This window comes from Rhodnius prolixus, unplaced genomic scaffold, assembly GCF_049639745.1.
Source record: "Rhodnius prolixus isolate KJV_2025 unplaced genomic scaffold, Rpr scaffold_1, whole genome shotgun sequence".
NCBI classification, from domain to species: domain Eukaryota; kingdom Metazoa; phylum Arthropoda; class Insecta; order Hemiptera; family Reduviidae; genus Rhodnius; species Rhodnius prolixus.
In genome coordinates, this window is record NW_027411581.1 from 1,925,889 (window position 1) to 1,952,980 (window position 27,092).

At 35.0% G+C, this 27,092-nt stretch overlaps 3 protein-coding genes across 24 annotated transcripts in view; 2 read left to right on the plus strand and 1 right to left on the minus strand.

Annotated features, from left to right (window-relative positions):
• Positions 1-27,092, minus strand: part of gogo (thrombospondin-1 like protein golden goal) — a 499,603-nt gene that overhangs the window by 172,498 nt on the left and 300,013 nt on the right. The gene's annotated exons all lie outside the window — the stretch shown is intronic.
• LOC141452180 (uncharacterized) lies at positions 2,496-5,682 on the plus strand. Its single transcript, XM_074124104.1, has 2 exons — positions 2,496-2,655; positions 4,521-5,682. Exon 2 carries the CDS (start codon positions 4,582-4,584, stop codon positions 5,551-5,553), a length of 972 nt encoding a protein of 323 aa, XP_073980205.1. The 5' UTR covers positions 2,496-2,655; positions 4,521-4,581; the 3' UTR covers positions 5,554-5,682.
• LOC141452191 (uncharacterized) lies at positions 13,652-26,237 on the plus strand. Of its 5 annotated transcripts, XM_074124137.1 has the most exons (3): positions 13,652-13,824; positions 15,092-17,857; positions 25,119-26,237. In XM_074124137.1, the coding sequence occupies exon 2, from the start codon at positions 15,153-15,155 to the stop codon at positions 16,125-16,127; it is 975 nt and encodes a 324-aa protein (XP_073980238.1). In that variant the 5' UTR covers positions 13,652-13,824; positions 15,092-15,152; the 3' UTR covers positions 16,128-17,857; positions 25,119-26,237. The 5 variants fall into 5 exon arrangements, with proteins under 5 accessions (XP_073980238.1, XP_073980221.1, XP_073980214.1 ...); XM_074124120.1 differs by lacking the exon at positions 15,092-17,857 and having other exon boundaries at positions 13,669-13,824; XM_074124113.1 differs by lacking the exon at positions 13,652-13,824 and having other exon boundaries at positions 17,706-17,857.

Below are 27,092 nucleotides of genomic sequence, written 5' to 3' on the forward strand. Positions count from 1 at the left end.
CTTGTTGGTACCATGTGTTTCTGTTACGTTACAACAGTCGTTCAGTTGCATCACCACTTATATGAGAATCACTAATAAACTAGACCTAGTTTACCAATTGCCATGACATCAATCAGAGATTAAACTAACTCAATCTTCCCCCACTATATTTACCTCAGTATTAAGATGAAGCGGAAACACTTGTTGGTACCATGTGTTTCTGTTACGTTACAACAGTCGTTCAGTTGCATCACCACTTATATGAGAATCACTAATAAACTAGACCTAATTTACCAATTGCCATGACATCAATCAGGGATTAAACTAACTCAATCTTCCCCCACTATATTTACCACAGTATTAAGATGAAGCGGATACACTTGTTGGTACCATGTGTTTCTGTTACATTACAACAGTCGTTCAGTTGCATCACCACTTATATGAGAATCACTAATTATCTAGACCTAGTTTACCAATTGCCATTACAACAATCAGAGATTAAACTAACTCAATCTTCCCCCACTATATTTACCTCAGTATTAAGATGAAGCGGAAATACTTGGTGGTACCATGTGTTTCTGTTACGTTACAACAGTCGTTCAGTTGCATCACCACTTATATGAGAATCACTAATAAACTAGACCTAGTTTACCAATTGCCATGACATCAATCAGAGATTAAACTAACTCAATCTTCCCCCACTATATTTACCTCAGTATTAAGATGAAGCGGAAACACTTGTTGGTACCATGTGTTTCTGTTACGTTACAACAGTCGTTCAGTTGCATCACCACTTATATGAGAATCACTAATAAACTAGACCTAGTTTACCAATTGCCATGACATCAATCAGAGATTAAACTAACTCAATCTTCCCCCACTATATTTACCTCAGTATTAAGATGAAGCGGAAACACTTGTTGGTACCATGTGTTTCTGTTACGTTACAACAGTCGTTCAGTTGCATCACCACTTATATGAGAATCACTAATAAACTAGACCTAATTTACCAATTGCCATGACATCAATCAGGGATTAAACTAACTCAATCTTCCCCCACTATATTTACCACAGTATTAAGATGAAGCGGATACACTTGTTGGTACCATGTGTTTCTGTTACATTACAACAGTCGTTCAGTTGCATCACCACTTATATGAGAATCACTAATAAACTAGACCTAATTTACCAATTGCCATGACAACCATCAGGGATTACAATAATAGAAAATAAATTATTATTCTTTTACTTCGATTATCCACCGGAAGTACTTAATATGTGAGCGGATGCACAGAGTGACCGCATCGAGTCAACTTACATCCGGAGATCAGAGGTTAGTTTCAATGAAATTCGCCAACATGCTAAAGAGGCTAGTGAAAGAAAGAAAAAATATTCTGCATCAACTCAGTTACCATAGCAGCGAATGAGACAAACCGTTATAAAGAGTGGGGATTAGTCCAGTGGTTAGCAAACTGGATTGTAATGGGTGTTAACAGGTTTGAACAGAGCTGCTGGATTTTAGTCATTCTGATCCTAAGTTTGTCTCTCAGTCCGGTGTACAAATAATGTGCATTCCCAGTTTAATAAATATCGATGGTGTCATTTCCGGAAATGACAAAATGTTCCAGTAATAAACTCAGAAAATAGTTCTGTAAAGTCGCTCCTCTGGTAACTTTGACTTTCAGCTATTTTCAAGAAAATCTGAAAAATCTACACACTTCAGATGCATTTTAAGGTTGAAGGATTCTACCAGAAACTTCAGTAACTGAAGCTGTAATACTACCAAGAGAGAATACCAAATTTGTGTGATCTACGACTAATGGCCGATTCCCGTACCCAGACCATTCCCTGAAGGGCTTCGTTTCCTGTTTAGGAAAACTTAAAAACACGTATTTTTAGTTCAAAACCAATTTTGAATTTTTGGAACCCGTTCTTTAGCGGAGGGGTTCCAAAAACCTTTACACAAGAACTGACAGGAGGTAAATAAACTGATCGCAGTGCCTCCTAGTGCCAGACATTTCAATACATTATTACTATTTCCGTATTATTTTAGATGAAGTGATGTTCCTACCCAGTAATGCCAGCTGAACACGGGGATCTATCTATTAGCACGCAATCTACACATTAATTAAGGATCGTTCTCTATTATTTATCGTTCGTTCAATTATTACTTCACAGCTAGAGGTAGTACTATCGATAGATATATTTATATCGATATTGTGTTCTCATTGAAAGCATATTGGCTGTGAATACGACTATTAGGGCATCTAAGGCTAATTTCAATATAAACTACTTGCGAATTAATGAGTTTTGCTGAGGTCTAACACAAACCCAATTATCAAAAACAATTTCTTTAATTTTTGGACTAAAAAACGGAAATTCGTGGAAAACACGAACTAAAAATAGAGACTAATCATTATTTCAAGGTCAATGATTCCATAGCGATCTTGCACATTCAGCTTCTGTTAGAGTGATAGAGGTGGGACATTACTAACGCATTTATCTCACAATATTTATCTCTCTTTGTCCAACTACTCAGTAGTTATTAGAATATTAGCAATAGTAAGAGTAGTGGAGTCTAACCTCTCACATCATTCTGTCCGCAATCTGTGCGCGCGTACACTTCGACATCTCCTAGCGGAATCAGCACCACCTGCAGGAGCTACCATACTGTTGGTAAGTATTACTAACATTCTGAAGTTTCCCTAAATCATTTCTCTCCAGAAATATCAATATTCTGAAGTATCTTCAAAAACTAAAAAGCGGTTGCAAGTCTATCTGTCCGTGTGAAAAATATTTTGAATTACGATTAAACGCAGGAGGTTGAAACAAGCTTTACCTTTTTCATGCGGGCTTTACCTCCAACAACCAAATTAGGTGTCGTGGACGGAGGCGACTAGCAAACATAATTTACTATAATTTTCTTGTATTAAAGTAGAACCCAAGGCAAAGACTGGTAACATAGCCTTGTATATCTCAGCTTTGCGGGCCTCGCCTCTAGCCGCTCGGCCATTCGTGGCGTTTAAGATCCGTCTCTAACTTCTGATCAGACCGTCCAAAAACGAATTAATATTTTACCACTTATCCATTATTAATTATATCAAAAATTATTACTACGGATTACATTGTTACTACATACATTGTACTTATGCTGGCCTACAGCAGTAGTTTTCAAACTTATTTAGTCTCTCGCTCTATTCTCTATCGCAGTTATTCTCTAGCGCCTCTAAAAGTGTTAACTTTACCTCACTAAAAATCACAATCGCAATCATTACTGCAATTTAATTATACCGTGTTTTATGAGTCTTATCCTGTTTCTGAGATCGAACTTACAATTTAAATGAGCCTGTTCTAATGAGAACAATATAACGCATCCGTATAAATAATAATATTTAGAAAAACTTTTATTTAAATTAAAACAATAATTTCAATTTAAATTTTAAAACTAATCCAATGTGAAGGGATGAACCTGATGATTTTGTAACAAGTTCGGTTAATATCAGGCTGGAATTTACTTAAAAACCGCCGTAAGTCACCGCGTTCGGTAACATGCAAACGATTTCACATTCTAGTTAGCAGCGTTGCCACAGCATTTAAATCCACGTTCACACAAATACATAGATGGGAATGCTACCAAAAATAGGCGAACAATCGATTAAAATCCAGGGTACAATTGCAGGTTTAGCTTTTGTAGCTTTAACGAAACAATGAAATAATCGATGTGGTGTAGTAGGTAGGTTTTGATTTTGGCTTAAAAACACCAATCAACGACCTTCTAAAACCGCTTCCACACCCTCCCACAATTTTCTCTGGGCCACTCACCGCCCCCCTATAGGCCTCCAGCGCCCACAAGGGGGCGTTATCCTCCACGTTAAGAAAGACTGGTCTACAACATTTGGTTGCCAAATTTGTTATGAGAAAAACACTATTAATAGCCTATCCGGAAAAACGGAGTAAATATGCTTGCCCTAGAAGTACCATTCCTGTATAATGTACAGCCCTGTGGTCCTCAGAGTATAAAGGAAGGATTAATGTGTCATTACATTTCCGGGTCAAAACAATATCCACAGCCGGAAGTGTACCACTATGCTGTGTGGGTATTTCCTATATCGGAGTTCTTTTACTTCCTGCGATTGTCTCTAAACTCACATGCGAATCCAAACTTTTATTAATTAATTCTTCGACTCTAAAAGAACTCTACTGCACCCGAAATCCCTAAATTCTTAGGCAAATCGAATATTAGAGGAAATGCCATTTAAGGAACTACTCTCGTAAATGGAACGATTTTTTAATTTTTTATGAGACTAAACTAAATAAATCGTCGGTAAATCGATTATTGTTTCTGACAGGATATAAATATTGTTGTCACGACCAAAAGGTCACCGGATATCCTAAAATCAGCTGTATAGCTTTAGCTATCTCTGGCAGTGAGGCTGTGTAGGTGTAAAACTAAAGTTTGGAGGGAATGTTCAGTTTTAGTAAACATTCAGAGTCTAAAAATACAAAGTGTAATTGATACTATTTTTTTTTTTTTTTCATAGTTTTATATCGAACTTGGCGGAAACCAGGAACAATATTCTGAAGGCAGAGGATCAGCTGATTATGTCGGCGGCCATATTGATACTGATCACACTTAGCCAGCTGATGTTGACTCCGTCAGCTTCCATTTTGACTGAAGTAATAAATGATGTAACACTTTTGAAGAACGAATTGAATACTTTCATGGCCCAAGATGGTAATACAACGGCAAGGTCAGCAAGTGGTCAGTTTGTCCGTCCGCGAAAAGTAGTAGATACAACAATAATTAAAAATAAACTCCACGAATTACAAAATAACGTCACCAAATTGGCTGAGGCTATTTCTAATAAAAATCAAAATGTAGACGACATCAAAAATACGATTTTCTCTTTAGAAAAACAAATAGAAGATCTAAACAAACTTTTTGACAATAAAGATCGAGAAACAACCCAAACTTTAGCGAAATTTCAAAATATTTTATCAGATTTATTGGCTAAATATAAACATCGTGAACAAGAGATCGCTAAATTACAATATGAAGAATTTTTGGCAGCCATTAAACATAAATATTATCAATTTGCAGCGGTGAAATTTGTGAGTATGAAAAATGAGACTAGTGCCATAAATTTGGTGCGAAGTGTTTTCGAAGAATTAGGCGATTTACTCCCCATGTTGGAGTTTGCTGACCATGTGAACGATTTGAAACGAAAATTGTTAATTTACAGAACTATTGTCTATTCAATCAAATCAAATACTTCTGCACATTGCTATGATTGTAATGTATTATTAATTTACCGAAAAGTGATGGATATTTACCGCAGTAAAGTTATTACTGCTGGTGAATTAGAACAAATATTTTTGCAAACAATAATGTATATAATTTCTCGCCCCTCCTGTTGGGCAATAGGTTACCGCTACTCGATGAAGAAAAATCCAGAATGGATCAAGTTCGTCGTGAAGTTATTTTGCTCATCAAATGATAAATTGGGGCCAGGAATACAGGATTATTCTGGCTATTGCTATCCAATCGATTCTATTTATGGTATTTTACAGTAGATCTTTATAGTGAATCGCCGTACTAATACTAATAACTGATCATGCCTGGAAATACGAAGCTTTTGTAGATGTAAACAATGTATTATAATTAAATATTTTTTCAAATTATGAAATCCAATATTTACTGTTGATTGGATTTCAGTTCATTTCCTCACCTCAGTATTAAGATGTAGCGGAAACACTTGTTGGTATCATGTGTTTCTTGTTACGTCACAACAGTCGTTCAGTTGCACCACCACTTAAATGAGAATCACTAATTAACTAGACCTAATTTACCTATTGCCATGACAACAATCAGAGATTAAACTAACTCAATCTTCCCCCACTATATTTACCTCAGTATTAACATGTAGCGGAAACACTTGTTGGTACCAAGTGCTTTTTGTTACGTCACAACAGTCGTTCAGTTGCACCACCACTTGAATGAGAATGACTAATTAACTAGACCTAATTTACCTTTTGCCATGACAACAATCAGGGATTAAACTAACTCAATCTTCCCCCACTATATTTACCTCAGTATTAACATGTAGCGGAAACACTTGTTGGTACCAAGTGCTTTTTGTTACGTCACAACAGTCGTTCAGTTGCATAACCACTTAAATGAGAATCAGTAATTAACTAGACCTAATTTACCAATTGCCATGACAACAATCATAGATTAAGCTAACTCAATCTTCCCCCACTATATTTACCTCAGTATTAACATGTAGCGGAAACACTTGTTGGTACCAAGTGCTTTTTGTTACGTCACAACAGTCGTTCAGTTGCATAACCACTTAAATGAGAATCAGTAATTAACTAGACCTAATTTACCAATTGCCATGACAACAATCATAGATTAAGCTAACTCAATCTTCCCCCACTATATTTACCTCAGTATTAACATGTAGCGGAAACACTTGTTGGTACCAAGTGCTTTTTGTTACGTCACAACAGTCGTTCAGTTGCATAACCACTTAAATGAGAATCAGTAATTAACTAGACCTAATTTACCAATTGCCATGACAACAATCATAGATTAAGCTAACTCAATCTTCCCCCACTATATTTACCTCAGTATTAACATGTAGCGGAAACACTTGTTGGTACCAAGTGCTTTTTGTTACGTCACAACAGTCGTTCAGTTGCATAACCACTTAAATGAGAATCAGTAATTAACTAGACCTAATTTACCTTTTGCCATGACAACAATCAGGGATTAAACTAACTCAATCTTCCCCCACTATATTTACCTCAGTATTAACATGTAGCGGAAACACTTGTTGGTACCAAGTGCTTTTTGTTACGTCACAACAGTCGTTCAGTTGCATAACCACTTAAATGAGAATCAGTAATTAACTAGACCTAATTTACCTTTTGCCATGACAACAATCAGGGATTAAACTAACTCAATCTTCCCCCACTATATTTACCTCAGTATTAACATGTAGCGGAAACACTTGTTGGTACCAAGTGCTTTTTGTTACGTCACAACAGTCGTTCAGTTGCATAACCACTTAAATGAGAATCAGTAATTAACTAGACCTAATTTACCAATTGCCATGACAACAATCATAGATTAAGCTAACTCAATCTTCCCCCACTATATTTACCTCAGTATTAACATGTAGCGGAAACACTTGTTGGTACCAAGTGCTTTTTGTTACGTCACAACAGTCGTTCAGTTGCATAACCACTTAAATGAGAATCAGTAATTAACTAGACCTAATTTACCAATTGCCATGACAACAATCATAGATTAAGCTAACTCAATCTTCCCCCACTATATTTACCTCAGTATTAACATGTAGCGGAAACACTTGTTGGTACCAAGTGCTTTTTGTTACGTCACAACAGTCGTTCAGTTGCATAACCACTTAAATGAGAATCAGTAATTAACTAGATATAATTTACCTTTTGCCATGACAACAATCATAGATTAAGCTAACTCAATCTTCCCCCACTATATTTACCTCAGTATTAACATGTAGCGGAAACACTTGTTGGTACCAAGTGCTTTTTGTTACGTCACAACAGTCGTTCAGTTGCATAACCACTTAAATGAGAATCAGTAATTAACTAGATATAATTTACCTTTTGCCATGACAACAATCATAGATTAAGCTAACTCAATCTTCCCCCACTATATTTACCTCAGTATTAACATGAAGAGGAAATACTTGTTGGTACCAAGTGCTTTTTGTTACGTCACAACAGTCGTTCAGTTGCATAACCACTTAAATGAGAATCAGTAATTAACTAGATATAATTTACCTTTTGCCATTACAACAATCATAGATTAAACTAACTCAATCTTCCCCCACTATATTTACCTCAGTATTAACATGTAGCGGAAACACTTGTTGGTACCAAGTGCTTTTTGTTACGTCACAACAGTCGTTCAGTTGCATAACCACTTAAATGAGAATCAGTAATTAACTAGATATAATTTACCTTTTGCCATGACAACAATCATAGATTAAGCTAACTCAATCTTCCCCCACTATATTTACCTCAGTATTAACATGAAGAGGAAATACTTGTTGGTACCAAGTGCTTTTTGTTACGTCACAACAGTCGTTCAGTTGCATAACCACTTAAATGAGAATCAGTAATTAACTAGATATAATTTACCTTTTGCCATTACAACAATCATAGATTAAACTAACTCAATCTTCCCCCACTATATTTACCTCAGTATTAACATGTAGCGGAAACACTTGTTGGTACCAAGTGCTTTTTGTTACGTCACAACAGTCGTTCAGTTGCATAACCACTTAAATGAGAATCAGTAATTAACTAGATATAATTTACCTTTTGCCATTACAACAATCATAGATTAAACTAACTCAATCTTCCCCCACTATATTTACCTCAGTATTAACATGTAGCGGAAACACTTGTTGGTACCAAGTGCTTTTTGTTACGTCACAACAGTCGTTCAGTTGCATAACCACTTAAATGAGAATCAGTAATTAACTAGATATAATTTACCTTTTGCCATGACAACAATCATAGATTAAACTAACTCAATCTTCCCCCACTATATTTACCTCAGTATTAACATGTAGCGGAAACACTTGTTGGTACCAAGTGCTTTTTGTTACGTCACAACAGTCGTTCAGTTGCATAACCACTTAAATGAGAATCAGTAATTAACTAGATATAATTTACCTTTTGCCATTACAACAATCATAGATTAAACTAACTCAATCTTCCCCCACTATATTTACCTCAGTATTAACATGTAGCGGAAACACTTGTTGGTACCAAGTGCTTTTTGTTACGTCACAACAGTCGTTCAGTTGCATAACCACTTAAATGAGAATCAGTAATTAACTAGATATAATTTACCTTTTGCCATGACAACAATCATAGATTAAACTAACTCAATCTTCCCCCACTATATTTACCTCAGTATTAACATGTAGCGGAAACACTTGTTGGTACCAAGTGCTTTTTGTTACGTCACAACAGTCGTTCAGTTGCATAACCACTTAAATGAGAATCAGTAATTAACTAGATATAATTTACCTTTTGCCATTACAACAATCATAGATTAAACTAACTCAATCTTCCCCCACTATATTTACCTCAGTATTAACATGTAGCGGAAACACTTGTTGGTACCAAGTGCTTTTTGTTACGTCACAACAGTCGTTCAGTTGCATAACCACTTAAATGAGAATCAGTAATTAACTAGATATAATTTACCTTTTGCCATGACAACAATCATAGATTAAGCTAACTCAATCTTCCCCCACTATATTTACCTCAGTATTAACATGAAGAGGAAATACTTGTTGGTACCAAGTGCTTTTTGTTACGTCACAACAGTCGTTCAGTTGCATAACCACTTAAATGAGAATCAGTAATTAACTAGATATAATTTACCTTTTGCCATTACAACAATCATAGATTAAACTAACTCAATCTTCCCCCACTATATTTACCTCAGTATTAACATGTAGCGGAAACACTTGTTGGTACCAAGTGCTTTTTGTTACGTCACAACAGTCGTTCAGTTGCATAACCACTTAAATGAGAATCAGTAATTAACTAGATATAATTTACCTTTTGCCATTACAACAATCATAGATTAAACTAACTCAATCTTCCCCCACTATATTTACCTCAGTATTAACATGTAGCGGAAACACTTGTTGGTACCAAGTGCTTTTTGTTACGTCACAACAGTCGTTCAGTTGCATAACCACTTAAATGAGAATCAGTAATTAACTAGATATAATTTACCTTTTGCCATTACAACAATCATAGATTAAACTAACTCAATCTTCCCCCACTATATTTACCTCAGTATTAACATGTAGCGGAAACACTTGTTGGTACCAAGTGCTTTTTGTTACGTCACAACAGTCGTTCAGTTGCATAACCACTTAAATGAGAATCAGTAATTAACTAGATATAATTTACCTTTTGCCATTACAACAATCATAGATTAAACTAACTCAATCTTCCCCCACTATATTTACCTCAGTATTAACATGTAGCGGAAACACTTGTTGGTACCAAGTGCTTTTTGTTACGTCACAACAGTCGTTCAGTTGCATAACCACTTAAATGAGAATCAGTAATTAACTAGATATAATTTACCTTTTGCCATGACAACAATCATAGATTAAACTAACTCAATCTTCCCCCACTATATTTACCTCAGTATTAACATGTAGCGGAAACACTTGTTGGTACCAAGTGCTTTTTGTTACGTCACAACAGTCGTTCAGTTGCATAACCACTTAAATGAGAATCAGTAATTAACTAGATATAATTTACCTTTTGCCATTACAACAATCATAGATTAAACTAACTCAATCTTCCCCCACTATATTTACCTCAGTATTAACATGTAGCGGAAACACTTGTTGGTACCAAGTGCTTTTTGTTACGTCACAACAGTCGTTCAGTTGCATAACCACTTAAATGAGAATCAGTAATTAACTAGATATAATTTACCTTTTGCCATGACAACAATCATAGATTAAGCTAACTCAATCTTCCCCCACTATATTTACCTCAGTATTAACATGAAGAGGAAATACTTGTTGGTACCAAGTGCTTTTTGTTACGTCACAACAGTCGTTCAGTTGCATAACCACTTAAATGAGAATCAGTAATTAACTAGATATAATTTACCTTTTGCCATTACAACAATCATAGATTAAACTAACTCAATCTTCCCCCACTATATTTACCTCAGTATTAACATGTAGCGGAAACACTTGTTGGTACCAAGTGCTTTTTGTTACGTCACAACAGTCGTTCAGTTGCATAACCACTTAAATGAGAATCAGTAATTAACTAGATATAATTTACCTTTTGCCATTACAACAATCATAGATTAAACTAACTCAATCTTCCCCCACTATATTTACCTCAGTATTAACATGTAGCGGAAACACTTGTTGGTACCAAGTGCTTTTTGTTACGTCACAACAGTCGTTCAGTTGCATAACCACTTAAATGAGAATCAGTAATTAACTAGATATAATTTACCTTTTGCCATTACAACAATCATAGATTAAACTAACTCAATCTTCCCCCACTATATTTACCTCAGTATTAACATGTAGCGGAAACACTTGTTGGTACCAAGTGCTTTTTGTTACGTCACAACAGTCGTTCAGTTGCATAACCACTTAAATGAGAATCAGTAATTAACTAGATATAATTTACCTTTTGCCATTACAACAATCATAGATTAAGCTAACTCAATCTTCCCCCACTATATTTACCTCAGTATTAACATGTAGCGGAAACACTTGTTGGTACCAAGTGCTTTTTGTTACGTCACAACAGTCGTTCAGTTGCATAACCACTTAAATGAGAATCAGTAATTAACTAGATATAATTTACCTTTTGCCATTACAACAATCATAGATTAAACTAACTCAATCTTCCCCCACTATATTTACCTCAGTATTAACATGTAGCGGAAACACTTGTTGGTACCAAGTGCTTTTTGTTACGTCACAACAGTCGTTCAGTTGCATAACCACTTAAATGAGAATCAGTAATTAACTAGATATAATTTACCTTTTGCCATTACAACAATCAGAGATTAAACTAACTCAATCTTCCCCCACTATATTTACCTCAGTATTAACATGTAGCGGAAACACTTGTTGGTACCAAGTGCTTTTTGTTACGTCACAACAGTCGTTCAGTTGCATAACCACTTAAATGAGAATCAGTAATTAACTAGATATAATTTACCTTTTGCCATTACAACAATCATAGATTAAACTAACTCAATCTTCCCCCACTATATTTACCTCAGTATTAACATGTAGCGGAAACACTTGTTGGTACCAAGTGCTTTTTGTTACGTCACAACAGTCGTTCAGTTGCATAACCACTTAAATGAGAATCAGTAATTAACTAGATATAATTTACCTTTTGCCATTACAACAATCAGAGATTAAACTAACTCAATCTTCCCCCACTATATTTACCTCAGTATTAACATGTAGCGGAAACACTTGTTGGTACCAAGTGCTTTTTGTTACGTCACAACAGTCGTTCAGTTGCATAACCACTTAAATGAGAATCAGTAATTAACTAGATATAATTTACCTTTTGCCATTACAACAATCAGAGATTAAACTAACTCAATCTTCCCCCACTATATTTACCTCAGTATTAACATGAAGAGGAAATACTTGGTGGTACCATGCGTTTCTTGTTACGTCACTACAGTTGTTCAGTTGTACCACCACTTAAATGAGAATCACTAATTAACTAGACCTAATTTACCAATTGCCATGACAACAATCAGGGATTAAACTAACTCAATTTTAAAAAAATGAAATTCTAAGGACCTCTTCCAGCCTTCTGTTACTTGCCTGTCCCACTAAGACGGAATAACGGGCATCACAACCTTGTAGAACCATCTAGCTGACTACGACTTTCATTTCTTCCAACACAAATCTGGTGTGCATCCTCAGACGACTGTTTCTCATCCCTAATTATTAATATGGAACCTTAAGGACTAGTTTGGTAATCCTGAAGGGTCTGTCATGATGTACATGGCAGGGTAGTATTATTTCATTATTAAAGTTTGGAATCTGCAGTAATGGACATTTTTAAGAATATAATGAAGGTAAATATTGAAATTTCGGACGTGGATAAGATGGTAGGAATTGGGCGTCAGGCTAAAGTCAAGTACATCAAATCCCGTAAGAAAATATAGCCAGTATAACAATTTACAAAAATATGAACTGATTACAAATTACTTAAATTATTTATTTTTATAATTTATTAAATGGAATAAAAATTTATGTGATGAATTTAGTTAAAAATTTAAAACAAAGTTCAAGATTATACTATAATAGTGAGGATGGTTCCCTGTTGAGCCAAAACTATTTCGATAGGATCTATGGAGCTGCTTACTCTGCAGGCATGAAAATAATACCTAAATGTACGTAATAGAAGCAATTTGATAAGTAAACAACTTTAGTTTAATTATTCTGGTTATAAATTAAAAAGAGGAACAAAACTGAAATATGTCATTGCAAACAATTAGTAATTCTTTTATTTCTATTAATCCAACAACAGGTAATGTTTACTTAATTACTGTTCATTATTTCTCGTGACTGATTCACAGTTACAATTGGATGAAAAAATAACTGCAAGTATCAGCCATGATATACAGGGTGACCAAAGTTATATGCTCCACCCACTTTTTTCTTTAACGGCGGGAAATTTCGAAAAAATAAAAAACACGTAATTAATCATTTTTAGTCTAGTTTATTTTTAGTGATTGACCCATTTTTTTAAACCCCTGTATCTCGAGATACAGCATCCAACTTTTGTTTTTCAAATAGAACGTTATATTTATTGAAATCGGTTAGGTTTTTCAAAAGTTATGGCAATTTAAAATATGAAAAAAAAAAATTGTAGAGGTCTAACACAAACCCAATTAGTAAAAACAATTTCTTTTATTTTTGGACTAAAAAACGAGTATTGCGATTGTTGAAAACACGAACTGAAAATAGAGACTGATAATTATTCCAAGGTCAATGATTCCATAGCGATCTTGCGCAATCAGTTAGAGATTAGAAGGATGACAGGGGTGGGGCATTAATAACGCTTTTTATCTCAGATAATTATTTAATCTCTCTTTGTCCAACTTCTCACTAGTTATTAGAATAATACAAATAGTGGAGTCCACCATCTCATATCATTCCGACCGGTGCAGCTGTGCCACTTTGACACCTCTAGAGGAATCAACACCACCTGCTGGAATTACCTTACTTTCACCAACTACTGGTAAGTATTACCAACATTGCAAAGATTCCCTAATTAATCTTTCTCAGATATATCGATATCCGGAGGTATCTTCTAAAACTAAAAAGTAGTTGTAAGTCTATCTGTCTGTATGTATAACACTTACATACATAAATGAATAATCGTAGGGAGTTGAAAACTTACATTTCCCTTTGGCACCCACCAGTAGTTCCGTCTCTTACTGACCTGATCAGACAGTCCTAATTGGAAATAACCCTTCACTAAATAGATTAATAAACATGGAGCTACCTTAATTTTACTGTGGGTAAATTACTCTGTAATAATCTCGAAAAGTATTACAACGGATTACTTTACATTGTTACTACGCACATTGTACTCATGTTGGCCAACAACCTTTATTTGCCAAATTTTTTATGAGAAAAACACTATTATTAGCCCTTCAGGTAAAAAGGAGTAGACATATATTGCGATTGTCTCCAAACATAGTATATAAATTTAATACATGCAAATCAAAACATTTATTTACTAAATTTTCGAAATTCCAATCTAATTTATGGATTAAATCCGTAATAAATAAATATGTTTTTTAATTTAAACTCTAAGTTAGATCCTCGAGAACTTCAGAAGAAGCAGATTATCTTTCTTGCAAGTGTTGACGAATTGTTAATGAGTTAATAATTCAGCGGTAAGGGGTGATTAGAATTGAAATCGAAAGTATTAAAAAAGAAAAAAGTGTCAACTCTAGTAAAGAATACAGCTATAAAGGAGGATATGCCCTACATTATAAAGAAAATTTGGGAATTTTATCTTTTATAGAAAAAGAGAAAAAAATTGTCAAAGTTGGGTGTTTTTCAACGTTACTCTTTTTCGTGCAGTTTTTGACGATCAACCCTTATACAACTGTCCTGCCGGGACAGTTTTAATTATTTAAATAGTTCAAATTCATCTCAAGAACTAGATAGGGTTAAAGGAACTCTGTCTTCACCGGAAGAAAATCACATCTTAGGCAAGTAGAGCATCAGAGGAAGTGTCGGATAAGGAACTATTCTAAGGAGGAAACGATTTTTTAATTTTATGTGCGGCAAAATAGATTAGAGTGTCGGTAAATCAATTATTGTTGTCATCGGATATCCTAAAACCAGCTGTGTAGCTATAGCTATCTCTGGCAGTGAGTCTGTGTGGGTGTAAAACTAAAGTTTGGGGGGGGAATGATCTGTTTTAGTAAACATTCAGAGTCTGAAAAAGTCGTGTGTTTATACACACCAATATTTTTTTTTTTTTGTTTTAGTGTCAAAACGAGCTTGGCGGAAACCAGGAACAATATTCTGAAGGCAGAGGATCAGCTGATTATGTCGGCGGCCATATTGATACTGATCACACTCAGCCAGCTGATGTTGACTCCGTCAGCTTCCATTTTGACTGAAGTAATAAATGATGTAACACTTTTGAAGAATGAACTGAATACTTTCATGGCCAAAGATGGTAATACAACGGCAAGGTCAGCAAGTGGTAATTTTGTCCGTCCGCCAAAAGTAGTAGATACAACAATAATTAAAAATAAACTCCACGAATTACAAAATAACGTCACCAAATTGGCTGAGGCTATTTCTAATAAAAATCAAAATGTAGACGACATCAAAAATACGATTTCCTCATTGGAAAAACAAATAGAAGATCTAAGCAAACTTTTTGACAACAAAGATCGAGAAATTACGCAAACTCTAGAAAAGTTTCAAAAAATGTTATCAGATCTATTTGCTAAATATATTAATCTTCAAAAAGAGTTCGATAAATTACAAGATGAAGAATTTTTGGAAGCCATTAAACACAGATATTATCAACTAGCAGCGGTCAAATTTACAACTATGAAAAATGAGACTAGTGCCATAAATTTGGTACGAACTGTTTACGAAGAAATAGGCGATTTACTCACCATGTTGGAGTTTGCTGACAAAGTGGATGATTTGAAAAGAAAATTGTTAATTTACAAAACTATTGTCTATTCAAGCACTTTCCAGCATTGCCAGGACTGTAATTTTGAATTATTTTTAAACAAATTACTGGAAGTTTTTGCTAAGAACGAGATTACTGGAGAACAAAAGGAAATATTTTATAATACATTTACTCAATTAGATTATTTTGCCTTAATGTCCGGATTTGAATTATGTTTTCGCAGATCAATAAATCAATATCCAGAAAGGTTCAAGTCGATTGCCGAGAAATATTTCTTAATAGAACCTTTGCCGAGACATTATCATAAATTAGATACATACTATTCAAACTATTGCTATCTCATCGACTCTATTTACAGCATATTACAGTAGATCATTATATCAAATTGCCATACCAATACTAATTATGCCTGTAAATAACATGATTTTTTAGATGGTAACAATTTATCATTAACGCATGCAATTATGAAATACAATAAATATTATATAGTTTTATTTGCGAAGCTAATATGTATTGTGGTACTGGGTTCGATTCCTGGTCTTAGGTCTTGGATTTTATTTAATGGTTAATAAAAGAAATTTACAATAAAGTATGTTTGCTAATCGCCTCCGTCCACGACACCTAATTGGTAGTTGGACGTTAAGCCCCGCATGAATATTATATAATTTTGATTGGATTTCCGTTAATTTCCTCACCACAGTATTAAGATAAAGCGGAAAAACTTGTAGGTACCATGTGTTTCTTGTTACGTCAAAACAGTCGTTCAGTTGCATCACCACTTAAATGTGAATCACTAATTAACTAGACCTCGTTTACCAATTGCCATGACAACAATCAGGGATTAAACTAATCTTCCCCCACTATATTTACCTCAGTATTAAGATCAAGCGGAAACACGTGTTGGTACCATGTGTTTTCTGTTACGTCACAACAGTCGTTCAGTTGCATCACCACTTAAATGAGAATCACTAATTAACTAGACCTAATTCACCAATTGCCATGACTACAATCAGGGATCAAACTAAATCAATCTTCCCCCACTATATTCACCTCAGTATTAAGATCAAGCGGAAACACGTGTTGGTACCAGGTGTTTCTTGTTACGTCACAACAGTCGTTCAGTTGCATCACCACTTAAATGAGAATCACTAATTAACTAGACCTAGTTAACCAATTGCCATGACTACAATCAGAGATTAAACTTACTCAATCTTCCCCCACTCAGGCACTACACTGGGGCGGTGATAAAGGTAAGTTCTTATCCTAAATAAGAGGCAAAACAGCCTCAATTTAAAAAATCAATATTGTTCCAACCAATAAGTGAAGGTAAGCCGATCTATAAAATCATTTTAGATAAACTGCTAAGTATTAACAATTACTACGCGATGTTCGTTAGAACTGAACGATTACGGCCCATTCTCTTACTTACTGCAGTAAGAGAAATTAACGGTTCCAATTATCCACTTGAAGTACTAAATATGTGAGCAGTTTCATGGTGTTGCCGCATCGAGTCAACTTACATCCGGAGATTCTGGACAAATAAAGCTGCTGGTGTTTGTCATTGCCTGGTGATGGATAGTGTGGTCTATAACGCGAGAACACTATTCGGAGACCGGCAGTGCTGTGGAAATAGCTCGGGGCCGCTAATGACCTCAGATGCTAAGGCACCATAAATTGAGAAAGCTCAGGGTTATCATCTGCAGGACTGTTATCAACGAACCAAAATTCATTATGCACTGAGTTAATTCCCGCTATTATTACAAATTGGAGGGAATTTGGTTATTTTTGAAGTTTCTAAAAATCAAACTCAGGCCAATTCGTGAAGAAATACTTCTCATTTAAAGGAAGCACTCAGGAGACCCTAGAATTCTCGTGGTGAAGTTAGATTGCAATACTTGATCTTAAGAGCAAGTAGTGTACTTTAAACGGCCCCAGATTGGAGCTAACTATTGAGGAAAACAATAAAAGGAAATAGAGGCTGATAATATTTCATCATCTGTTAGATTAACGGGTGACAAGTTTCTGATATACAGACAGTGTTATTGCACAAATCGTCGCGCCAACATCTCTGACCAATCACTCTCTCTCTCTGGCAAGAAAGGTAAGTGCAAATTTCCTTTTTACTCTCCTTGACAGAACTTAACTCCATATCTTGCGCGATTATAGTGCTAAAAGCAGTCTCTTATTCGCAGTAAGTGGAAGTTTTGCGATCGCATATAACTAACCTCTCATATAACTAACCACAAATTGCAAAAATAATCAAGTATTTTGGCGAGGAGTAAATGCAGCTCTTGGGATGCAAGAATTAAACTTTTTGATGCAATAGTTTCGGCGACTCTTTTATATGGATCGGAAATCTGGGCTATGAATTACTTAAATGTGGCAGAACGAATCCATGTTAGGTTCTTCAAACAGTTACTATGCTGGTCTAAAAGTACACTAGATTATATAGTCAGATTAAAACGGATAGGTTGCCATTAAGTGTCCTTATTTTGAAAAGTATTTTTTGCTATTGGACTAAACTTTTGGCCATGTCAGAGGATAGGATGCCTAAACTTTGTTTCAATGCATTAAGGAAATTTGACATCTTAGATATAAAAAACACTGCACTAGAAATTGGTTCACCCAGCTGCGTCAATGGTTTTGTGTTGTAGGTGAATACGATTTAATTTATTGTAATGATTTAGATTATGTCAAAAGGGCAATACCAAACATATTGGAAAAATGGACCAACCATGTACAGTCGAACCTCGCTTAACGAGCATAATTCGTTCCAGAACCTTACTCGTTACGCGAAATACTCGTTAAGCGAAACAATTTTTTTCATATAAATTAAAATAAAAGGGGATAATTGCTAGATCAGCCACACTTACACCATTTTCTCGTTTCTCAATGATTTTACGTTTCAATTCTAACGTTATTTTAATTCTTTTCGAAGCCATTTTGTTAGAGGGATAACAAAATAAACACAATAATATTTAAACACAAATATCACTATATGGACTTCCTCTATACACCACTCATTCGGTGAAGTTCGGTTTCGACTGTATCAATGCATTAGATACGTGGAGAATATGAAACGCATATGCGTAAAAGGAATGACTAATCGAAGAATGCGCAGTTTTCGATGAGTCAGCGAAATGTCATTGGAAAACTATCGTTATGCGAAACATCGCTCGCTATAAGAATCAATTTGTTTTACTCGTTATGCGAATTACTCGTTAAGAGAGGTGCTCGTTATGCGAGGTTCCACTGTACTTAGTTTGGATGTTCAGCGAGCGGTCAATTCCAGTTACAATTATATTTATAGAGATATAAGTGGTTTGGGAGTATCAGAGGAATATCTAAAATATAATTGCGCAATTGACAAACTACTTTGTAATTAGCCAGTTAAGAGTGTCCCAGCCATAAGGTAATTAAAATATGGTTTAGAAATGGTGGATATCATGCAATAAATGCTGACTCCCACTGTTCATTGTGTAACCTGTACAGATCAGAAAGTATGGAACATATCTTGGATCCAGTGCCCCTATTTATGATCCTATCAGGAAACATTATTTACCTCAAGTACTGCACAATAAAAATAAAATGAATTTATACCGAAAATTGCTAATAATTGTGTCTCTTGCACCATCTGAATAAACTGTACTATTTTATTATTGAGGCCCTAAAAATAAGATCGTTTATTCTAAATGAATGAACATCGCTCGCTATAAGAATCAATTTGTTTTACTCGTTATGCGAATTACTCGTTAAGAGAGGTGCTCGTTATGCGAGGTTCCACTGTACTTAGTTTGGATGTTCAGCGAGCGGTCAATTCCAGTTACAATTATATTTATAGAGATATAAGTGGTTTGGGAGTATCAGAGGAATATCTAAAATATAATTGCGCAATTGACAAACTACTTTGTAATTAGCCAGTTAAGAGTGTCCCAGCCATAAGGTAATTAAAATATGGTTTAGAAATGGTGGATATCATGCAATAAATGCTGACTCCCACTGTTCATTGTGTAACCTGTACAGATCAGAAAGTATGGAACATATCTTGGATCCAGTGCCCCTATTTATGATCCTATCAGGAAACATTATTTACCTCAAGTACTGCACAATAAAAATAAAATGAATTTATACCGAAAATTGCTAATAATTGTGTCTCTTGCACCATCTGAATAAACTGTACTATTTTATTATTGAGGCCCTAAAAATAAGATCGTTTATTCTAAATGAATGAACATCGCTCGCTATAAGAATCAATTTGTTTTACTCGTTATGCGAATTACTCGTTAAGAGAGGTGCTCGTTATGCGAGGTTCCACTGTACTTAGTTTGGATGTTCAGCGAGCGGTCAATTCCAGTTACAATTATATTTATAGAGATATAAGTGGTTTGGGAGTATCAGAGGAATATCTAAAATATAATTGCGCAATTGACAAACTACTTTGTAATTAGCCAGTTAAGAGTGTCCCAGCCATAAGGTAATTAAAATATGGTTTAGAAATGGTGGATATCATGCAATAAATGCTGACTCCCACTGTTCATTGTGTAACCTGTACAGATCAGAAAGTATGGAACATATCTTGGATCCAGTGCCCCTATTTATGATCCTATCAGGAAACATTATTTACCTCAAGTACTGCACAATAAAAATAAAATGAATTTATACCGAAAATTGCTAATAATTGTGTCTCATCTGAATAAACTGTACTATTTTATTATTGAGGCCCTAAAAATAAGATCGTTTATTCTAAATGAATGGTACCTTTAAAAGCTGCTATTCATTTGGAATAAACTATTTAGAAACTATATGCAGAGAACACTATTTGTTATTTCTTATTATTATTATATTTGCATTGTTTTAATATTATTTTCTATTTATTAATATTATTTTTCTTTTAAACTGAAATTGGAACAGTTATTTTAGTTATTATGTCAGCTGTCAATTTATTTTAGTTTATATATTTTATTTACTTTTTAGTATTTAGCACAGAACCTCTGTAATGTGACAACACGAAATACAGAATTTTTTCTATTCTATTCTATTCTATAACTAAGCTCTTGGTGCGGATATTTATTATACTATTTCCTGTTTTCGTAAAAGTGTAAAGTGTAAAAGTACCGGTGAGTTCTTTCTATTTTTACGGTATTTCTTCTAATATGCGTCGCTATGGTTTTCTTTATAAATCAATATTAGAAGAAGCTAGGTGGGGGAATAAGCTCGGGATCCACTCTAACGTGCCTATTTAGTGATGGGTCATACTGTTATAAAGATCCGGTTTTGATACTACGTCCTTTTGATGAATCATTTTGAGATTTCTCATTTCCTTCGCGGAAGATAGATAAATAAACATTATTATGAATACATATAAAAATTAAAAACATGGAATTCCAATAGGTTAAGATGGGATGGATAGAGAATGCGGGAAAAACAGATGGGAAAACCTGCAGCCAGAATTTCCTTAAGAAAGCAACTGAAAGAAGAATAAATTTAGCTTTCGAGCGATTTGGTAAGTGCGACAAGAAAGTGTCAACATCTGCCCAACGGAAATGGGCATCTTTGGATTATAGAGATTTCCTTCAAACGATTTCCTCCAGATCTTGGTCTGCGTATTTTGTACGTCACGATCTGAAGCTTCAAGAAGAGAAAATTCTTCTTCCGGCACTTTCAGGGTTGAGTTCCTCCCATTTCATTGTGATACTTATTGCACCATCTTCTTTTCGAAAATGTGGTCATGTTCCGAGGTAGTACGTTGGGCGTCCCACAAAAATGAGACCCTTCCTAATTGATCTTAAGAGCTTTAATATGAAATGGATTGCAATCAGAGACTGGCTTGAAATGCATCAATAATTAACTTTGATATTGGTTGAATTAAGCTAGAAAACCGTCAAATCTATTTTCTATCCTTTATTTTGTATTTTATTAGAATTTTGGTTTAATTAATACTCGTATAACAAGGTTTCTGAACAGGGATTGGTTATCCCGTTAAGGCCATTATTTTTCTAATTGCTTCCTTGCACATAGCGGGCTCATATCCCGGAATAAAGCTATGTCTTCATGTTTGTGAACAGACAGACACATGGACGAATTTCAGAAATATATTTTATCGTATTCATGGACCTGGAGAGGTTGTATTTCCGGTCGATCTCCCTCACTGCTCTCTCACAGATCCTTTTAGCTCCCAAAAAGCCAGTGGGTGCCTCTATCTGGTGGGATCCACAGATCTCAGAATTATTTTTTTTAAATTAAGGATTCAAATTGGCGAGGAATCGGTCCAAAGAAAGAAACAACAATTCGTCTTTTTGCCATAGTTTTGACAAATAAATTGTCTTCTTCAGGGCGTGGCTATGCTGGTTGAGTTACAGAAAACTAAGAGCCAGAACTGGAGTACAGATATATATATATATATATATAGCGGGATTTACACGGGAATTTTAGTACTGACTATGGGACAGATACAATAGACTAATAACAATGTTCAGTTTGACAAAAAAGTGAAATAGATACTGGGAAATTTCTTTTAATACAAGAGAAATTATGTCCTGGCGCAAAAACATTCGTTGGCATTCCACTTATCCGTGGACGTCATCAATGTGTGGCAACCGCAATTGGCGGTTAGAGTGCGGAGTGCTTTTCGGGAGGAGTCTGTGAAAAGGGCCAGAAAAAGACAGAGCGCTTCCTCCTTTACAGGACACTTATTATGGAGGACATAGATGATAGCAGTTCGCTTTTTGGACATATAGCCAACGTGCAATTAAATTTTAGAGACCTTAGCTGGCTCTTTAAAATTCGAGCCGAGCTACTCAGACTATTCAGTGTCCCGTAGTTGGAGCGGCCAGGTGATGATAGCATGTGCCCTCCTTGAGGATAAAGGAGGATCTTTACCATTTCCTGGCTATATGTCCTACTCTAGGTGAACTCTGACTCCAGATCATGGGGAATTTTAGTCTTTCTGGCCATTATATTGTTGATTTGCTGCCCACCTTTGATTATCTTCACTGATCACTTTTGCTAAGAAAGCCTGAATTGTAACACATAAAATTATAAATGAAGAGAGTACAATTTAAATATCTTTTATTTATTATTTTTGTTTCAACTCTCAAGAAGTTTGCTTTATTTTGTTCTTTTTTTTATTTTTTTTTTAATTTTTAAAAAATGCCAACTCCTGCAGACGGTCATAAGCCATGCAATTTCCTAAATTTTGTATTTTGTACTATTATTTCTTTATTTTAAAAATAAAGGATTAACTAATTATAATATAATTACAAATTATAGCAACAGGCTAAGTTCGACATATCTGTTCTAACTGTGTTGTTCTATTTTACTAATGTGGCACATTTCTAGAAAATTTCGTTTGTATTTTTTCTTTTCCCTATCGAGTACTGTCGCATTCTGAAAGTCAAAAATTGTGTTTGTTGTCAATGTGGTGTCTGAGTAGCGCGGTGGAATTGTCCTCTTTTTTTTTGTCTTACGATCATTTTGATGCTGGTACAAACTTGCCTTAGATATTGACTTCTCTGGCCTACATAACAACTGTCACACTCTTGGCAATTTATTTTGTAAATGATGTTGGATAGTTTGTCTGTTTGAATTTTGCTCTTTGTTTTGGTGAAAAATTGTTTAATGGTGTTGCCCGATTTCCATGCGGGGATTATGTTGTCATGCTGTGAAATAGTTTGTTAATTTTCTCCTACAAGGTGTTAATGTAAGGGAAAGCAATGTAAAATGTTTCGCAGGAGGTTCTTGACAGTCGGAGGGAAGTGTTTGTAAGTTAGCGTTTGGTCTTCTATTTATTAATTTAGGGAGACTATAGATAAGGGGCTTTTGGGATAACCATTGGTGGTTAAGATAGTTGTTTTTTTTATTTTTGTTCATTTCTTTGAATTTATCATCGCTGATTGTCACAACTTTTCTGTAGAGGGAGATAAAAAAGTTCAGTTTTTGGTGTAAAGGTTGTTTGAAATGGTAGTGTAAGTATCTGTCAGATCTGCAAGGTTTGGTGTACCCAGTCAGTGATGATAGTGTCAATGTCAGTTCGTATTAGTAACAGATCTAAGAAAGGGATTTCACTATTTTTTTCTGTTTTAACTGTAAAGTTCAGTCTGGGATGGAATGAATTAAAAATGTGCAGTATTTCATTAATCTTTTCTTTAGGGACAGCAGTTAAGTGATCATCGACATATTCGTACATAAATGGTACTTTAAATGTATGTTGTTGAAAGCAAGTATCAAGTAAGGTACATAAGTATCAAAGGTAAGTTCTTATCCTGGATGGAGGAATATACAGCCTCGATTTGAGATCATTTTGCTGTTCCAACCAATAAGTGAAGATCAGCCTTCTTCTACAAAATCATTTTAGATAATCTGCTAAGTATTAGCAATTACTACGCGATGCTGGTTAGAACAGAAGGATTACAGCACATTCTCTTACTTACTGCAGTAAGAGAAGTTTACGGTTTATTACAATAATATACAATAAATTATATTATTTTACTTCGATTTTCCACCGCAAGTAGTTCTGTCATTATGATGCAGCTTCCCACGGCTTGCCGAAATTTTTGTTGTATGTAGTTCATAGGGGTTTTTGGTTTATCCTATAATTGTCTAACGTTTTTGTATTAACCGAAATTTCCAACATCTATTTCACTATTTTGTCAAACTGAACATTGTAAATTAGTCTATTGAATCTGTCCCATTGTCAGTACTAAAATTCCAGTGTAAGTCCCGCTATATCTATATATAACTGTTCTCCAGTTCTGGCTCTTAGTTTTCTGTAACTCAACAAACCCAAGTTTTCAGTAATTAAAAAAAATTATTGTATTTTTTTTTTTTTTATGATTTAAGGCGCGTCAACAGCTGAGGTTATTAGCGCCCGGAACTTTTTTCAGTGCTCTGCCGGCCTCCGGACAGTGTTCTCTCGTTACAGACAACACTGTCCATCAGCGGACAGTGAGCTGTAAGAAGCTCCTAGGAAGAGAAAATCTAAGGGTTAGCAGCTGGATTCGAACCCGGGACTTCCGCGTGGGAATCGAGTACGCTAACCGCATAGCTAATCCCCCCTGTATTCTATTTATTTATTTTATTTTTATATTACTGATCTTTCAATTCTCGAAATTGTTTGTACTTTTGTATTTGTAATATCCAGGCCCTGAAGAAGGCAATATATTTGTCGAAACGTTGGCGAAAAAGACGAGTTGATGTTTTTCTATTTGGACCGATTCCTTAATTTAATATTTTACTGTCACTAAACCAATAATATATTCATTATTAGTTTCCTATTTTGGTATTTATCTAAGAAGATTTGCCAAATGTTTCGCAAACTGTAGTTATAAGTGTTCACATCCGATTCTGTTTTGACTTTGTTTTAGAAAGTGCTAAGGTAGACGAATTTGGGCTCACAAGATCAGGAAGCTGGGATCACAGCTGATAATGGAGGCGCACCTATTGATGCTGCTGTTAATCGGCCAGTTGAGATTCACCATGGCAGCTTCCGACGTAATTGAAGATCAATTGAGATTATTGCAAATTAATATCAGTACTTTTTGGGATAATGCACCTATACAAGAATCATCCAGTTTGAATGAAACGACTCTTCGCACTTTTTTAAGACTGCCTGAATTAATAATTAACGATGTACTTCAGAAATTACAAAAGAATGTTACCATATGGATGGAGGAATTAAATAGAAGCAAACAAGCTGCAGACGCCATCAAAGTCAGGATTGTCGAATCGGGAAAAACATTAGAGGATTTAAAGGCACTGTTCGACCCAAAGTTTCAAAACAGTACTCTACAGTTATTAGGAAATATGACTCTTTTTTTTGCTCAAAATCAAATTCATGATCAACAGCAGGCTAAAATAAATTTAGAGCAAGATGAGATAGAATTTATAGAGGCCATAAAACATAAATACTATCAACTCGCTGCTGTTAAATTTATTGCCATAAAAAATGAAAGTAAAGCTACTGAATTGATAAGAAAAGTTTATAGACAATTGGATAATGTAGACTGTCTGTTAAATTTTACTGATAATCTAAATAATATGAATAAAACTTTGTTAGTTTATAGAACATTTTTTAATATTTTGGGCGGTTTCAATTTAATTGAAACATGTAAATTCTTTAAAACTCGGATGAAACTTTATTATGATTTAGAACATAAGAAGATGACTAATGATTCGCTGGATGCTGCCAATAAATTGTTATCAGAGTTTGATGAGATAATGGATAAACGGTTACTTCTCATAACCGTTGGGTTCAAACAGGATTTAATTGTTAAAATAAAATTACACAATGGATTATACATGCCTGCTAGTTATGTATATAATGTAACCAATCGATACATCGATGTACAGCAGTACAGGAGATGGGGTAGAAGGACAGCTGTACTCTCTTGTTATCCGATCGACTGTATGTAGATTGATTTTATGTATCGATATATTATATTTAATGTATTATATAATGGGATGAATAAAATAATGAATTACAACATTTATTTAAAACTATTCCCTTCTCTTTTTTGTCTGAAACTTTTAAACAGTGGATCGATCCCTAGAAGGAACTGGTTCAGCAAGTACTTCAGGGATACTGGAGTCGCTGGGAGTATCCCAGGCTATCAATTTGGTAAACAATCCATACTGTTATAATTACGAGGATCGTTTGAAAAGTCCGTGCAAAAATAAAAACTACTTAATTTTTTGGGGTAAACCTTTTTTATTTTTCAACATAGTCTCCTTTTAGGCTTATACACTTCGTCCAACGCTGCTCTAGTTTGTTGTTCTCTTCCGAATAATAGGATTTGTCCAAGTCTGAAAAATAGCCATTCGTTTCTGCAATCACCTCCTCGTTTGAATAAAATCTTTTTCCCGCCAGCCATTTCTTCATATTGGGGAACAAATAGTAGTCCGAGGGAGCCAAGTCTGGAGAATAGGGGGGATGTGAAACGAGTTGGAACCCTATTTCCATTAATTTTGCGACCACAACTGCTGAGGTGTGAGCTGGTGCGTTGTCGTGATGGAAAAGGACTTTTTTGTGGGCCAATCGTGGGCGTTTTTCTTACAGCTCGGTTTTCGAACGGTCCAATAACGATGAATTATATGCACCTGTAATAGTTTTACCCTTTTCCAGATAGTCGATGAGGATTATTCCTTGCGAATCCCAAAAGACAGTCGCCATAATCTTTCCGGCCGAAGGAACGGTCTTCGCCTTTTTTGGCGCAGATTCCCCCTTGGTAACCCATTGTTTAGATTGTTCTTTGGTCTCAGGAGTGTAGTGATGTATCCATGTTTCATCCACAGTGACGAAACGACGCTTAAAGTCCTGCGGATTCTTCTGGAACAGCTGC

What these genes read in the sequence shown, in the direction of transcription:
- LOC141452191 (XM_074124120.1), top strand. Translation starts at nt 25,180, where the DNA reads ATGGAGGCGCACCTATTGATGCTGCTGTTAATCGGCCAGTTGAGATTC.
- LOC141452180 (XM_074124104.1), top strand. Translation starts at nt 4,582, where the DNA reads ATGTCGGCGGCCATATTGATACTGATCACACTTAGCCAGCTGATGTTG.